Source organism: Falco naumanni, chromosome 12 (assembly GCF_017639655.2).
Source record: "Falco naumanni isolate bFalNau1 chromosome 12, bFalNau1.pat, whole genome shotgun sequence".
In the NCBI taxonomy this organism is placed as follows: Eukaryota; Metazoa; Chordata; class Aves; order Falconiformes; family Falconidae; genus Falco; species Falco naumanni.
In genome coordinates this window covers 4479313-4496215 of record NC_054065.1, presented here as the reverse complement: position 1 = coordinate 4496215, position 16903 = coordinate 4479313, and the positions used below count along the sequence as shown (strand labels likewise).

At 39.4% G+C, this 16903-nt stretch overlaps 1 protein-coding gene across 2 annotated transcripts in view; it reads left to right on the top strand.

Moving 5' to 3' along the window:
- Positions 1-16903, top strand: part of PUS10 (pseudouridine synthase 10) — a 36696-nt gene that overhangs the window by 9427 nt on the left and 10366 nt on the right. Inside the window, exons 5-10 of one of the 2 annotated variants that reach the window (XM_040611437.1) lie at positions 3295-3329; positions 5638-5749; positions 7455-7516; positions 10103-10148; positions 12944-13008; positions 14170-14255. In XM_040611437.1, the coding sequence (XP_040467371.1) occupies positions 3295-3329; positions 5638-5749; positions 7455-7516; positions 10103-10148; positions 12944-13008; positions 14170-14255 (406 nt within the window). Of the gene's footprint in view, positions 1-3294; positions 3330-5637; positions 5750-7454; positions 7517-10102; positions 10149-12943; positions 13009-14088; positions 14256-16903 lie in introns of both variants that reach the window. The other variant, XM_040611436.1, reaches the window with a different exon arrangement.

Below are 16903 nucleotides of genomic sequence, written 5' to 3'. Positions count from 1 at the left end.
ACCACAAACATAAAGTAATTATGAAGTAGAGGGATCTGATCCCCTGCTTCACATACAGCTGGGAGACAGTGGAGGGGTTTGGCTGGCTTGGTGGTTGAATGTGATTTGGAATTTGGGATCTTTTGGCTTCTGTGCTCGCAGTACCCTAATCTATTGTTTCCTCTTAATTGAAGGGGAAAAGTAATTTCTTCAATTCTTTTTCAGTTTTGAAGTCAAGAGAGAGGAAATGAAATTTGACCTGTGGTCTCATTTTAGCATAGCTACTTACATGCAGAAGTTTTCTCTTTTTTGTAATTATACCCCTGTGAAATGGGAAAGCAGTGAGATCAGCCACCCAACTGAGTACCAAACCTACATGTGCTTTAGATCAAGATATATGAGATTTTTTCTTTAATTGGCATTTGTCAAATGCAGCTTTCTAGACCAGTTTTGTGGTTGTCATATTCTCTAGGTCAGAATTAGGTTCAAGGAATTTCAAGTGGAAACTTTTTATTTATGATTTTATCTGTGTTATTATGCAAACAAGATTACAGTAGGCTTCATGGTGTTTTGTCTTACTGTCTGCATATGCAGGATAATGAATCACAGTGAATTTGAGCAAACAGTATTCCATGAATACAGTATTTTGTTCAGTAGTTTGCAGTTTTGTGTATCATGTATCTAACAAAGTTTATGTTCTCTCTCCACCATCCCTCTTTCCCCTTAATATTTCTAGCACTGGTTTTTCGATTCCCTCATTTTTTTAGATGTACAAAAGGAAGGGTAGTAGGTGGTTTTTTTGATTGAGTTCCTCTATCAACATGTAACAGAGATCTATGATGTGGGTCCTTCTGATATCAATGAAAAGATGATGTGATCCTGGCTCTGCTGCTTTAAGCTTGATGGATGTTTTCAAATCCCTTTTTCAGAATTATTTCCTTACCAATAGACAGTAATTCTTTCGACAGGCACTGTATGAAGAATGAAAGACAGGGAAGGGATTTAAAATTCTGAAGAATTCAAATCAGTGGTGTTCACTGCTTTTGCAATACTAACTCCTTTGGAAGTTGCATACATATATATAGTTGTATGACAAGCATATGGAGTCACCTTTCTATGATACTTTACTAGTAGTGTGCAGTTCACAGGTTGAAAGCTACCAATTTTGGCTTGAAACAACTACAATGAAAAAACCCAAACAACTTGATTTTTGGAATTCATCTTCAGTGAGGATGGTGAGACTAGGTGTCCAGACTGTCTTGACAGCACAGGTCCTATTGCCTAAATGGCATCCTGCCAGTCTGAATGTATTTTGTTGTTGTTTTGAGTAGAGGAAGAACTGAAAATGCTGTTGTTGTTGTTGCTTCATTGTAGGAGGTTGAGGAGAGTTTTTCTTTTCTTATTAATTGTTTTTGCACTGATAGGCATTCTGTTGAAATGGAAACATTGTACAGGTCTTCTGAATACATGCGTCCAACATCACCTTCCCCCTCCCACCCCCCACTGCCCCCCAGCACACACACACTTATTTAGACCTAGTAGAAAGGGAATTTGTGGTCAAAGTTAAAATTCTAGTTAACTGCAATGCACTTCAGTTTAGTAAGGTGTGTTTTCATTGTGGTGCAGAGAATGGCAGTCACTCTGGGCCCGCACAGAGTCAAAATTTAAATCCCAAAGCACTGAACAGTTACTACACTGAAGTAATAGGTCATCTTGTAGAATCAATGTATCAGTACAAAGAGAAGTGAGTGAGACTGCAAAGAGATGCACCTCTAAAATATTGGGGTCCCAGAGCAGAGTTTGGGAAAGAAACGCTTTTAGAAGCTTTTAGCATAAGCAGTGCTGTTTGGAAGTCTTCGGTTTCTTCATAATTTTTAAATTTGTTCAAGTCTGTTATTGTTGCACTGATTCAACAGACTGTTGTTGCTTGGGGCTTACATTTGTATTATTCTGCCTTTCATACCACTGGTAATTTTAATTCTGCTTTTGACCTTTCATATAACCATTGTTAATTCTTACACTGCTGAGTCTCATTTGTTGGCTGGGACACCTGAGTGATGGTTCGTGGTCATCCTCCCTGGGCAGTGTCACATCTAAGGGATCTGCTACATCATGTTTATTTACACATATAAGGCTGCTAGAGGACAGGAGTAGAGTTTGAAGAGTTGTTGACAATGCACAAATTAGGGAGAATCAAGCTAGAGCAGGTTGTCCAGAGAGGTGGTGCAGTCTCCGTTACCGGACATTTTTGAGAACTCATTGCACAGAGTCCTGAGGAACCTTATCCGATTTCATAGCCGATCCTGCTATAAGCACAAGGTTGGACAGAGACCTCCTGAGCTTCCTGAGTTATCCTATGGTCACATGAATAAAGTGACTATTACCTCTTGGAAACTCCGCTCAAAGTGCATCAGGAGCCGAAGAAGGTGGTATTCACAGAGAATCTGCACAAAGCAACAGAAGGGCAACTGGGAAATAAAAAAGGAGAATTCGAGGCTGAATCTGCCCATCTGATTCTTAGATCACATCTGATTCTCAGATCACACCTTGCAGCCACTCCTACGTATGCTATGTGATCAATAATTGCTAATGAACTCAAGCATTTGTACTAAAAGCTTCCTCTGATTTCTAGAATTATTCCTTCTGTTCCTCAGCTTTCTCATGTTCAGCCTATGCCTCCTAAACTAAGGGGTATGCTTTAAATAAGGGGGCCGTCCTCAGGGAAAGGGTTCGTGATTCCGTAAGACCACGTATGTCTTTTATTTTGTGTTTTTAAAAAGAATAACTGGATTAATGGAATTTTATGTTTTGTTTTAATTTATATGTCAAATCAGTTTTCATATACCATCCCTCCTTTTTCCTTTTTCCCTTTCTTTCCTTTTTCCTTTTTGTCTCTCTTTTCCTTTTTCGTCTTTCTTTTCCTTTTTCCTTTTTGTCTTTCTTTTCCTTTTTTAATTTTTCTGGTAGATAACTGTTAGTTGCACTTGACTTAGTCTTTTTTCTAGTTGTAGAGTTAATAGCAAGTTTCAATGTGTGTTTAATGCAGCCTGATTTTTTTTTTTAGTCAGATAGGATTTGAGATGAATTGCAAAGTGATGTCTTACAAATAAAAACAAGCTCCAGTTCTATCTTTCCACTTATAAAGCAAAAACTAAATTAAAATCCTAATATTTCCTTTTTTCCCTGAGTTTATAAAACATTTTTCCTTGTGCTAAGTCTCTCAGATTGTTGGGAGTTTTTAGCCTGAATTTCACTTGCCTTTTTCTTTTTTTTTTTTCCCCTCTCTTCTTCCTGGGCATGGCTGGTGACCTATAGCGTGCTGCTTGGCTGCTGGTAAAACAGGAAATGAGGTGAGTAATTTCTTTTGGCAACTCTCATACCACTTCTATTAGAGAGTTCTCCAGATTTAGAGAAAGGAGAGATACTCTTACTGTAACTTTTTTCCAACATAGTAGAAATGAGAAACCACTTAATGCAGTGGACCTGCTGAGACACATACGTTAAGAGAAACTTTTAACCAAGCAATTAATGCTATATTTTCAAGGTCAGGACAGTTGGTTTCATATAAAGGTACTTCTGCTAACAGTTGTAGAAGATATAGACTCACTTCTATGTCCTTGGCGAAGATTTTAACTTACTTTGTACCTTCAAAACTAATCATAAGGTAATCCAGAACTGGGATGTGCTATCATTTTATTTGTTGGGGTTTTTAAAATTATCTTTTATTGTCCATAATTTTTGTGGTCTGTTTGTCTCTCTTATATGGACACCGTTTGTCTATATAAATGTTGAGCAGACGAGAAACTGATTATATAGTCTTATCCAGTTTCCCAGTTTACTTGATGCTTATGTAGGATAAGATGGCAGCTGGTTTTTGTGTGGTTTTTTGTTTCTTTGGGTTTTTACCTGGTTTGACCTTAATTGGGGTTTCTTATATCTTTTGCCTCATAGTGTGATTATGGCTAGGACATGGTGTTTCAGCTCGAAGTGCAGGCTGTCTGTCCAACTGTACAGCTTTGAGTTAACTTAGTGGTCCTGAGAGATGCCACAATACCATCTGTGAGCTAGAATCTTCTCATACATGGAAAACGTAATGAAGTACAGACCTCTTCAGTTTGCCACCGTATCAGATTTAGCTTACATCAATAGTGACTGAAAATTGTTAGTCAGGTAACGGTGAAAAGTCAGCAGCATAGCAAGAAAGATTTTAGTGCTGTGGGTACAAGTTAGTTTTGACTCTTCTGGTTTTTATCCCTCCGTGTTTTGAAATCAGCTTACATGCTTGAGTCTTTGTCTGCTCTAGGATGCCTCCCACCCCTGGCCAAATGCGAACATATTAGAGACATTCTGAATGGAAGAATTGTCTTCGTGCTCAGGAGGAAAGAAATCCACTTGTCTCAGAGTTAGTTGAGGATACTGAAATAGTCTTTGATGGAAGCCGTCTTGGCTGAAAGTACCATTTCAAGATACTCATAGAAAGCTAGACTAAATAATGATGAATCACTTCCTACTTTGAGACTAATTTTAAAGTAATTGTTTCATTAACTTGCTTGAGAGAGAATGAGGCACTGTAGGGCAAATACTGTCCACAGAGCCTACCATTGGTGCCATTTGTATAGGAGGACGTGCGCTTTGCTCTGTGAGTTTGCAGCAAGTGGTTTGAAATCGGATGCTGGCACCCTTCACAGGCATCTGCTCCTTTTAACTTCTCTCCACAGGCAATGACACAGGAGTCAAGGCCTTGCCTTGTACCTACAGAGGTAGTTGAGCCTGTCCCAACAAGATCAATTGAGATTGTCATCTCAGCTTTTCTGTCTGGGAATTTGTGCCCACTGGAGTTCACACCCTCCTTTAGTGAAGGACTAGAACGCCCTTTTAACAATAAAAATAAATCTAACAAGATATTTTTTACATTTTCTTTTTTTAAACAAAGGGCAAAACAAGGTATCACTTAGTGTGGAAGCTGTCCAGGAGGCTCCTTGGCAAGTAGTACAGGTGCTGCCCTGCAGGATCCAGATGCTCAGTTTACTTAAGCTGAACTAGATGTGGCTTTACTATCAGAAGGATCTTGCCTTCATCTGCACATACCTTCTGTCTTTCTTATGTTAACGTAAGTGCTTATTTGACTGGGACAGCTGATAGCTCACCGAGCAGGCTGAAAAACAAAACCTTTAAAACCTTTTTTGGTGGATTAGCATTTGCTTTAAATGGGATCAGTGGGCCGGTATTACTTACCATGCTGTGTAGTGTCAGCGTGCAGGTGCTGGCAGGAATGCACAGTCAGAGGCAGGGAGGAGGCAACCTTGTCCTTCCTGTGCTTGAGCAGACTGTAGCTCAAGTAGCTACACCTTTAGCTACTCCCTGCCAAACTATGGATTTAATGGGAAGCATCTTACTTGGAATCCTGGTCTGGCCTTAACGTTTCCGCAACACTTTGTTTATTAATTCAGTACAAAGAGATAGTGCCGTTATAGAGGTCTTGGAACAGCCTTTCATTCTTTCATGCCATGGTCTATATGCTTAATACTTTTGTATTTTTTTATTTCTGCATTTCTTGTTTACCTGGCGCTAGTTACTTCAGTTTGTCTTGCAATATTATATGTCATGTATCTGTCTTTGACAGACCCTTGTGCAAGTTATTATTTCTTTGTGATTCAGAAATCTGGGCCTTTCCTTGGCAAAGGATGACATTGTTCAACTGAAAGAAGCTTATAAGTGGATTATTCATCCCCAGTTGTCAGAAGAGTTGGGTGTTCCTGCTGATGGAAAGGTGTTGTATAAATAAGAAAACACTTTTTTTCCTCTCTTCTTTTTTTTTTATATGTGTGTTTGTGTGTGTGTATATATTTGTATACTTTTATATATATATATATGAACAGGAGGGTGGGGAAAGATACTTTTTCCCCTTCATTAACAGACAAACCAGTTGCACTGCTCTTACACTCGCTGTAGGGGGAAGCAGGGGGGAAATTCTTTTAACCAGAGATCTCCCAGTCTCAATACTGAGGGGTCCAATCTTCATTTTTGTATATGTAGATCATCGCATCTTCTGAAACCATCGTAGTCTTTTGCTAAATCTCTTGCTCTTGGGCTGCCATCCTCCTTTGATCAATGAGGCTTTTTCAGTTTTCTCATTTTCCAGGATCTCAGTTTTCCAGAGGCTAAGGAATGCTCACACATTCCTTCTTTGCCCTCCTATTACTGCCAACACTGTTACTGCTCTCTGAGATAAATTGTTCATGTTGTTAGCATGTTAAGTTCTATCGATAAAATATATTTCAGGAACATACTGAAAGAGGAAATACCGGTTCTTGTTTACTTTAATGAATGATAGAGGTAGGCATGTTGGAACCTGCAATACCTCTAAGTAGGCATTAGAAATGTTTTTTCAAACCCTTTTTCCAACTTTGAGATTCTGACTAACTTTCTTAAAATGTTTCCGAAATGCATTGACTGAATGGGACGTTCAGATATTGCCAGACAAATTCAGAAACACCATCATCGTGAATGTAAAATTTCTGCAAACATGGCTCAAATTCCTGCTGAGGACAAGGCAGTCTGCAGTTTTTACTTGTCATCAGCCATAGGACTGACCCTAGGACTAGAGTCGCTTAGCCTTTATGTTGATTTGTCAACTTCCATAATAATTACAGATTGTCTTTTCCCAGGAGTGCTAATTGAAAGCATCCCTTTTGTGTTAGCGAAGAAAGAAACACTCGGTTACCCAGAAGATGATCCAAGTAGAAACAAACTTCTTGCATACAAAGTTAGCAAAAGCTCTACAACACTTAGGCACTGAGCCACTCCAGACATCATTGTACTATAAAAGTTACTTGTCTAGTGCTCTTTATCTACAAGGCACTTGAATATTAGCCAATCTTTTCAATAGCCCTCTTGAGGTATTCCGGTATCTGAATAACAGAAGTAATGAGTGTTGTTTGCCCAAGGCCAAGGAGGGAATTGAGGGTAGAACTGAGATTACACTAGAGTTTCTGGTCTAGCTGTCAGTCTACTAGGACATGTTGCCTTTCTTTGCCCCAAGGCCATCCAGTCATTGCAAACGAAGCCCCTGACAAAATTTTACAGTGGTGACTATTACAGGGTTTTTATCTTTATTCCACGCTATGCACTGCTCTCCCAGAAGGTTTGTGAAGTTTAGTGACCGTAATAGGCTTTGAGCGTACACTGTCTGACTCAGTTCCCCCTGTGCGAAATGGGGCTGCTATCTATGATGTGTAGGTCACTCATGTGTTTGACGTGCTCTCAGATGGTCTTCGGTTACTTCAGAAATGCAAATGCTATTATGGCACATTTTGATGTTTTTAGGTGATGTTGTAGAGTAAATGGGTTTCTTTCTCTTTTGTCTATCTCTTGACTGTTTTCCTAATACTACAATAAGGGTGCTTGAGAATATCCTCCCTGTTCCTTTAAAAAACCTATTACCTCCTTTTTTTTTTTTTTTATTTTTGATTTAGAGTTTGTTTGAAGTTAGCGTGGTCTTTGCTCACCCAGAAACAGACGAGGAGTGCCATTTCCTGTAAGTTTTTATATAAATAACAAAAGATCTTATCTAAATATTGTGCAACATTGTTGGTTTGGATTTGCTACAGATGAGAATATGCAGTGTTTATAAACTAGAATGGGGCCTGCATCTAAACTTCCTCGTATTCAGTTACAGTTGTGGAGCTTAAAGTTACACCATCTCTAGTTCCATGCTTTAAAGCCAATGAACAAAGTCATCCAGAATTTTGATTTGAACTGGAAGGAGAACATTCAGATAAATTGTTCAATTTCAGCCCTTTTCAAAGTCACTACCCTCTTCAATATAGCTGTATCGTTTAAAAAATAGATTAAAACCGGGTAGTTGCAGGTGAGAGAATCGTTTTGAGGTCGTGCCTAGGTTTTCCTGTTCTTATAGGAGACATGGATGGGAGGGAAGGCTTTGAAGTGCATTAATCCAACTTAGCTGGTTGATTAAAATAAGCAGAAGTTCCCTGGCTACCACATGTCGTTTTTGGCTTAGCCCAGTAGGGCATTTGCTATACAAACAGAAGCAAAATATTTCTGTGAATTTTGCTGCCATTTAATCTGATTTCTCAAAATCTAGCTGTAGTATATTCTGGATAATTAGGTTCACTCTTCCTGTTTGCTGATGCTTCCTGGAAAACTTAAGTTTCACTCAGTTTCATCAGTTGTGCCCCTACTGCAAGTTAAATCTTAGCATAGAAAGAGGCTCAGCATAGTCTTCTGTCTTGCATAGTGAATTCATCTCTTGAAACTAGAGATTTCCTTTGCAGCCTTTATATATTTCCCTGATTTGACCCCCTCTAGCAATTTGTGATCTGTGTTTGAACCTTTTCGGTTTTCAACAACTGCATCTTCTGTTTGGCTTGGGGGAGGGGGGGGGGGGGATGAGGGAGTGACCACGCTTGTTGACAAACCAGGTATTAGGGAGAATGGATTACCAGTGTTTGCTGAACAACTTCCCTTTCCAGCTTCTTCAAGACTGGGCAAAACGGGGAGAAAGTAGTAAGGCCAAACTACGATTCTGTGTAACAGTACCTGCAATTCTGTACAAACTCAAGTGTCTCTGGATCCTGCACCCTTTTGTTCTTATTTATTTAATATTACTTGATCAGTTCTTTTTTTCTGCAGTGCTTTTCCTTCCTCTGAAACCTCTCGGCTCTTATTTTCAGCTCATCCTTCCATCCTTTTTGTGACATTTCAAAAATATTGATGTCGAGCATGTTAGGGTGCCAATGTTAGCGCTCCAAGCAGAATAGTTAGAGGTGAAAGCTGTAAAGAAGTTCCATTCCACGTTCCAACTACTCAGGTTTATTCCATGTGACCTGACAATATCCTTTTACTTGCCTTCTCTTTGTGGCATACTTAAACAGCAATTAAGGTTTTAGACATTTTTCTGAAGTAACAGCGTATTACCTAATTTAATTACATAGTAGTTTGTCAGGCGTCAAGGCATTCTGCATATGTGAATGGCTGGCTCTGGGCATATTCTGAGGCAATGGTTTGGTTTCAATGTAAATATGGTAAGTTTGGCAATTGTCACAGCTTTAGTAATGACAGTCATGCTCTTTGTGGAAACAAAGTAGGACCATGCGTCAACCTGGAGAAGTCCTCCAGGTATGTTTTGGGGTGGGATTTCCAGGTATGGCGTCTGCAATTTCTCATCTTTCAAGCTGTTTTTACTCAATTATGTGTAGGCAAGTGTGCTAAAATGACTCTTCGTTTGGCATGGAAGATTGAATTGGCTTTTGTTAGTTTATATTTGGAGATTTATGTTTAAAGGTATGGTGGTACTGAAATTCCAGAAGAGGGAATTTGCGATGCTTTGTGTCACAAACTGGCCATGCAAGTTGCTTGTGTAGAAACAGCAAGAGATCAGACCTGCTTCCTTATAGTCTAAAATAGTCACAGAGGTGTTGAAAAGCATCAGCAAGAATTGATAAATAGTCTTGCAGGCTAGAAATCATCTTTAACTGCATACATAGAAATCCACTAATAGGAACAGTGACTTCCTCTACAGTACTCAGAAAAAGTATTTCACTGACTTGGCTTTCACTTTCATGAAACAACCAATAGTTTCCTTTTGAAGAGGCAGAGCACAAATGGTATTGAACACCCGGGGTGACTTTTCCTGTAGTAAATTGAATTTTCCTATCCAGAAGCAGCAATTTGAATCTCTAGTTTGTAGTATGCATTGTCTAAGAACAGCAAGTGCAGATTTCAGGATGTCAGCAAGTCTTGCACAGAACTTCAACACAAATCATGACCTTTATTGAGAAAGATTGGAAAGGACTGAAAGCTAAACTTCTCGTGCGCTTTTCCATCCTATCTCAAAGCTGAGACACATTTGTGTTGGCCAGACCAAAAGAGGCTTACACAGCTTTGTCCATACTTTTTCTCTAGATCAAGCAACGCATGCCTTCTGCCATTTGTGGTTTAGGATAAAGTTAATTTTAAACTCTGCTCTGTGCTAGGTTGTGGAAGTGAGATACTGGACATATTGATAGAAAGTCCATGTACATGCTATGCTTCTAAGTCTGTCTGCCTGTTTGTTTATTTTTCTGAAAGAGTATCAGCTAATTTTCATTTCTGTGTTTAGAGCCACAGCTTGTCCTGATTGTTTCAAACGAGCGAAGAACAAACAGGTAGGACCTCATCATTGTTGTATTTCTTTTCTGGCATTCAGATTTTCACAGCAGTAGCTACAACAAAGAACTTATCTGGGTATTCAGTCAGTGTTTAATGTCTGGTTTTCCTTCATGAAAAATCTCTCTAGTTTTCAATTGTCTGAAAATAAAGTTGTCTCCTTTATTCACTTAACATTTCTTTGCTTAGGAATACTAAGAGCTTGGTGCTTTTCTTTAGGTCATTCATTTTCCAGACTGTCTAAAGGCCATAATTTTAGGAATGTTCTCTGTAAATACCTCCCTTAAGATCTAGGAATTTGATTGTCATGCATTAAAAGGAGCATAAAGGATGATCCTCAAGCTCTCCATGGGTGAAACAGTTCAGATAAGTCACATTGTGAAGATGAGACTCCGCAGCCAAAAGAGAAATGATCACACTGCAGTTTTCATGTTCTCTGATCTGAATGAAAGACACAATACATGCAGGATGGTTTTATCCTGTCTACCTCTGGAGGAGGGGAGGAAAAAAAAGGGACCTTGCTACTTGTTGCAGACCCTGAGCACGCACACAATCATTGATGGAAAAGAGGACATGTAAGAATAAAAAAACAGTCGGAGAGAAACTGATATAAGTAGGACAGTTGATGTGATCAGAGGGAGAACAAGTAACTTCTATCAGAAGCCTATGCAAGGCATTTTATTCTTTCTGGTGAAGTGTCTACCGACATTTGGCAGAGGCAGTCTGACCCAGAAATTCTGCCTACTCTACTCCACCTGACCAATAAATGCAAGTCTTTTTTTAGAAGAATTGCATTGTTATAACTCACTGCTTGCTGCATTGCTTTCCTTTAAAAGGGGGGAAATCCCACATAAGGAGCTAAACCAGCAGGGTCTGGCTGTTAAAACCACACAGGTAACAAGATGTAGGGGAATCTAAAGGAAAAAATACCGGCTCTGAAGAGCTGTCAGAGGTTTATCCTTACAAAGAAGCTGTGCTTGAAGCTAGCTTCAAGGGCTGTGTTAATCAGAGAAGTATTATAAAAACTGGGTTCTGAGTGAAAATTTCTGTCATCTGCTGTAGATAGTTATTTAAACCTGCTGCTAGTTTAAGGGATTTCCAGTTCATCTGTTCTAAGAGGAAGGGAAGCACTATTATCTCTAATTTATGCTAAGAAGGAGAAAGAGCAGCTTTCCTGAAGGCAGCCAGGAACTGTGTGTTAGAGCAAAGACTTGAATTGTCCCAAACAACAATCCAGTATTTTTCAGGTTTTTTTCCAAAGCCTCAATCCACTTTGCAAAAAAGACATCATTAAATTGGAAATTCAGCAGATGGCCATTGAGACAGTCAGGGTGCTGGAGCACAGGCCCTAGGAGGAGGGGCTGGGGAACCTGGACTTCTTCAGCTTGGAGAAGAGGTGGCTTTCAGGAGGGCTGAAGTGCTTTTCCCCCTGGTACCAAGGTTTTTCAGAACAGAGAGCCAGGCTGTTAATCACAGGGCACGGTGAAAGGACGAGAGACAGCGGAAATAAGTTGAAATGAGAGGTTCGGTGTAGATATAAGAAAAAACTTTTTACCATGAGACCGTTGGACAGTGGAGCAGGCGATGAAGAGAGGGTGTGCAAGCTCGATCCATGGAAGATTTCAAGACCTGACTGGATAAAACCCTGGGTAATACGGTTTGATCTCATAACTGACCATGCTTAGATGAGCATGTTCATTTAGAGACCTACTCTCCTTAGCCTTCCTAAGGTAGGATTCCACCTCACATGTTACAGTTGCTTCTCCTGTTCCAGGAACCTAAATTCCATGTTTTCTGCCTTAACCTCACTTGATTTATCGACAGCAGCACCTGTCTGCATAGAGGATGGTAGTCATGGCTCCTGCCACTACTGTATTATTATTACTACTTCTACTGTTGGTTCACCCTTGTGAATTGATGCAGCTTGGGAGTCTGAAGTTGCTTGCCTTCCACAGTTTTGGAGCTGCCAAGCCCTACCGTTCAGAGCCCTTACTTCTGAGTATGAATGAACCTTTGAACTTTATAAACAGATACCTACTCAACAGTCTTACTTTCAGAAGAGCTGCCTGCCTGCTGTCGCTGAGATGGAAGCTGGGGCTTGGGCATACTTAACTCTTGAAAATGGGGAGGCTAGCTTAGGTTTCTGTTCATGGGCTTAGGATTCTGGTTTTGTTCTATTTTGCTATTTGTACCTGAGCTCCCAAGCACTACTTTTTTGGTTCTTACTTTTGCACACTTTTGTATATAATCTGAAATAAGACGATATCCCAAAGATACGCTTAGCATTTCTTTCAGCTAACCAAAGGGCAGGCTTAGCAATCGAATATTCTAGGGAGTTGGAGTAGGTTTATTTGGAAGCGTGACAGTAACTTTAGACCTGCTCAAAATCAGTGGTGCTTGGGGTTTTTTTGTGCGAACGGAGTGAGGGAATGTACACTACTGTTTGTACATGTATTCTAGAAACAAAGGGGAAAATCTTAGTTCTACAGCTAAATTAACTGCTGTGTTCCAATCTGTCAACTGTATTAGTTGGAATGCTTTCATGTTGTGCCTAAAATTACTTGAATAGATTTTGGCAAAATTACCTGTTGCTCTTGGTTGCCCTGTTAAGGTTAAGATCACTGAATTCTTGCTGATACAGAGTTGCTTTTAGAAAACACAAAACACAAGTGAAAAAAACTATTGTGAGAAGCATATGGTGTGTATGGTTTAGGGTGGGTTTTTTTCCTTCCTTAGGCATATCCTTTCTTAGCTTCTCTTAGTTCTTGACTCATTTTTTCATTTCACTGTGCAGTCTGTTTTCACTAGAATGGCAGTTATAAAAGCCCTAGAGAAGATAAAAGAAGATGATTTTCTCAAGTAAGTATGTACTGAAACTAGTTCTTAGTATTGTGCTTTTGTATAGAATTAGGATGGGGAGGAAAATATTAGATGGGTAAGTAGTGGTAAGATGTCTATAAAAGAACTTTTAATTGTTTAAATTCTGCTAGTTTATTGGTTAAAATGTGGTTTCTGTTCTTCTGGTAATAGAATGTCATTCTAGATCTTTTAATTAAGGAGCAATCTTTAAATGCTTGATTCACAGAGGATGGAAAACTGGACATGACACAAATGATGGTCTTTTTCCCATTAGTAAAAGTGCTTCTTTGGTTGATTATCTCAGGAGCAGCACAGAGGAGAAATCATGGGTCAGAGAGCTGCAGTTCTGCTCTGTGCTTTCGGCAGTGCATCACTGCAACTCTCTGGGCTGGCGTGGGATTTAGAACAGTTAGAAGTAAAAACAGTTTGGTGTAGTATTGACAATAATTTACATTCAAAAATCTTGATGTACATCCCCAAAACCACAGAAGAGATTTGGAAATCTTGGAACTTCCTTCTGTATTTTGATCCTTACAGTTTGTAAGGCAAGCTTTTCCTTACAAGAAAGACTTTTTCCTGTATTTCCAAAGTGTTAGGAGTTGAGTTTTAAGAAAACAACAAATGCTGTAATGTGGTAACAATCACAAGCAGGGGGAAGACTTCAACAGACACTTTCTCTGTGGTTCACTGTGCTTAATTGCCCTAAGTCTTTGCAGCTCTTTTCTTTGATTCCCAGCAAAGATGTGGTAATAGATCCTGAAGACAGTTTTCATGCGGCATTGAGTTTTGGTTTTGCTATAGCAATAGCACGGTACCTATGGTATCTTATTAGCCCATTTTGGAGTGTTCTACTTCAGTAATGTTCAATGACAGACTGACAAACGTATTTGCAATGCAGTGTTCTTGATTTGGTTAACATTTATCCATTTCTTGGTGTTCCAGCTTTTAATGTGAATGCTGATTTTATACTGTAGCTGTGTTTTGTGCAACTGAAGTTGTCATCTTTCATGCCATTATCGCTATGGTGATGCTCCATCATGTTCTGGTATTACTAGTAATTTTAATTTTTTTTATATACAGGCATTTTCCGTGTCCCCCAGGTGATGCTCCATCATGTTCTGGTATTACTAGTAATTTTATTTTTTTTTTTTTTTTATACAGGCATTTTCCATGTCCCCCAGGTTCACCAAAGAACCTCTGTGTTGCTGTGGAAATTCAGTGCAATAATGGTGCAGTTTTTGTGGCCGGTAAAGTGATCCATTTATTTGCTGCTGTGTTGTCTTAAACATAACTTCATAATACTGCCACGAGACCCAGAAGATTCTTGCTGTTTGTTGATCCCTGTAGTTAAGTGTAAGGAGCAGTGAAGAAACAAATCTGGCTCTGTCCAAGAATGGACTTTTTTGAAAATGGGAAGAAAATATACTTGGCCTTTGCTGAAGACATGATTTTGTCAAAAGCTAGAAATTACAGATCAACAAGCTAAAATCGAAACTATTTGCCTGCTTTTAGATTGTGAATTTAAACTTGGAGATAGTGTGTGGTGGAATATGGTTGGAGAGGAGCGGAATCTGCAGACAGCTGTATCAGGGCCCGGGTAGGGTTCCCGTGCTGGGAGCTGCAGGAGGGGCATGCGGCACTTCGGCTGCTCCCAGTGTGTGCGCACACATACCTTCTGGATATTTAAGAAGATTCTGCTTTTCCTTGCCGTTGGTGGGTTGTTTTTTTTGCTTTGACAGATGGAACAGTTGTCTATTCTAGAGACAGCCCAGGGTGATGTGAAGATTTAAAGAAACTTCCTTTGTGCCCCTGCTTATTACAGGGGCTTATCCAGAAGCAGTTTATGAAACGAAGAGTTTTGCCATGTCGTCAAAGCTTGCTCTCTTCTTTGGAAAACGCTTATCCCTGCAAAACTTGCAGTTGTAACATGTCCCTTCGTAATAAGCATGTGGTTTGGGAAAGGCACTTCCCTGCTGGCAGTGCTGTTCACTTGCTTGAATTTTGATCTGGATTCAGAGGTTTTCACCATCTGGATTTATCTGCATATTATTTCATCCAAAACTACCTCTCTTAATGGGATTAATAAAGGTTAAATTTTGGAGTTTAGCTCTTTCCAGTCCCGTCGTCGTCCCCCTCCAAGATAACATCTGAAAAAACTGGGTGAGACAGCTAGCATAACAGCCCTTGGTGTCCTTGAGTTGAGATGATTCAACTTTTTTATCACCTGCCGGGAAGAGTACCTACCCTTCCCCCAGTCTTGTTTAAATATTTGCAAGGAGATTATATTTTTAAAAAACTCTGCAATTTAAATTCAGCATACTAAGTTTAAAAGGATGGTACGAATCCTGAATAAAGGAAAACATAAAATGAAAAGACAAAAGGCAAAAGTGAATGTTCTCGTGGCAGGCTAGTTGATACATACCTGCTTCTTATTTTTAATTACTGATTCGAAAGATGTACATTGTCATGAATCCAAGACATCCAGTGTCTTTTAGCCTTTTCCAAATACACTGTTTTATTTTAGGTCGCTTTGTTGGACGGTTTTATCAGAATTCATCTCTATGGAGAGGGAGGGGGTGAGGGGGTAGGGTGGGGGGAGCAGTGTTTAGCTTTCTGCATGTAATTTACTACTGATTATGTAATTTGCAGTTTATAGCTTGCTCCAACAAAAAAAAAAAACACAAAAAACCAGGCAGAATGTTGTCTTTAATTTTTGAAGAATTTCAGAATAGAATTTATTGAGTACAGTGCAATTATTTTGCTACTATTAAATTAGATGGGATCTTAATTTTTAAGCACAGTTTCAGAGCTGGTATTGCCCTCCTGACCTTGTTTTTGATGTTTAGTGATCACTTCCCCCCAGCTTTGTTTTTTAAGGGTTTGGGAGAAGATGTCAAACCAAGAAACACCTTCTGGGTTTTTTTTTTAACCCACTGTTGTTCAGATTAAAAGCTAAAATTATTAGAATAGGGAGATGAGAAAGAAGAATGTTATTTTTCTTTTTCCATTTTATGGAAAGAGAATTTAGCAGTGTGAAGCTGACTTCTGAATGATTAGTCATAGTACTTTCATTATTTGCCCTAGTGAAACACTATTAGTCAGAGTCCCCATTTGTTTGTGTGGATTTTTCTGCAGATCAAAATGCAAGAACGAAACATTGTTAGAAATAGGAAAATGTGATACTGAAAACCAAAAAAAAATGAGATGACAGAGGCACGGTATAATATGCGTAGCTACTTTGAAATTTGTTTTATTTTCTATATGCAAGGTTTCAGATTGAAACTTGTTGTGCAGGGGGATTACTCGTTCTTTATGAAAGAGTTCCTTGTTTTGTGCATATTTCCACTTCTTATAAAACCTGTCAATAAGAAAGCTTATCGTGGTCATCCATGTCAGACTTGTTATAGCAGCCCTGGTGTCACGGGAGGTGGCATGCAGTGTGACATAACTCTAGACGATGACTGCAATCAGTCAGAGGGTGGCAATCTCTTTATCTGGCATCTTTTCAAGGCTCTTGAAATTTGTACCAGTTTATTATTGAGACATTTTGCTCACATGGTTTTCCTCGTAATGAGCCAGAGCATTTTAGTTTGGGTTGCTTTTGATAAACATTCAGCCAATGGCAGAACTTGGATTGAAACCTGAACTACTTGATACAGGAGGATGTGGGGACTTCTTTGCTTGGGACACACAGGCAGTGGTGAACAGGCATAGGTTGGACGCGGGAGGCTGGTTCGTGACCATGCTGCTATTACAAAAAAATCGTTTTTTCCATTCCGAATTAAGTTGACTCAGACTAGGCACTTGAACCTCGGGGATTTAGTCCCAGTCGTGTCAGGCTATATACAGTTTTGTTTCTGCGGTTACACCTGAAGGTATGGCTGCATCAACAGGC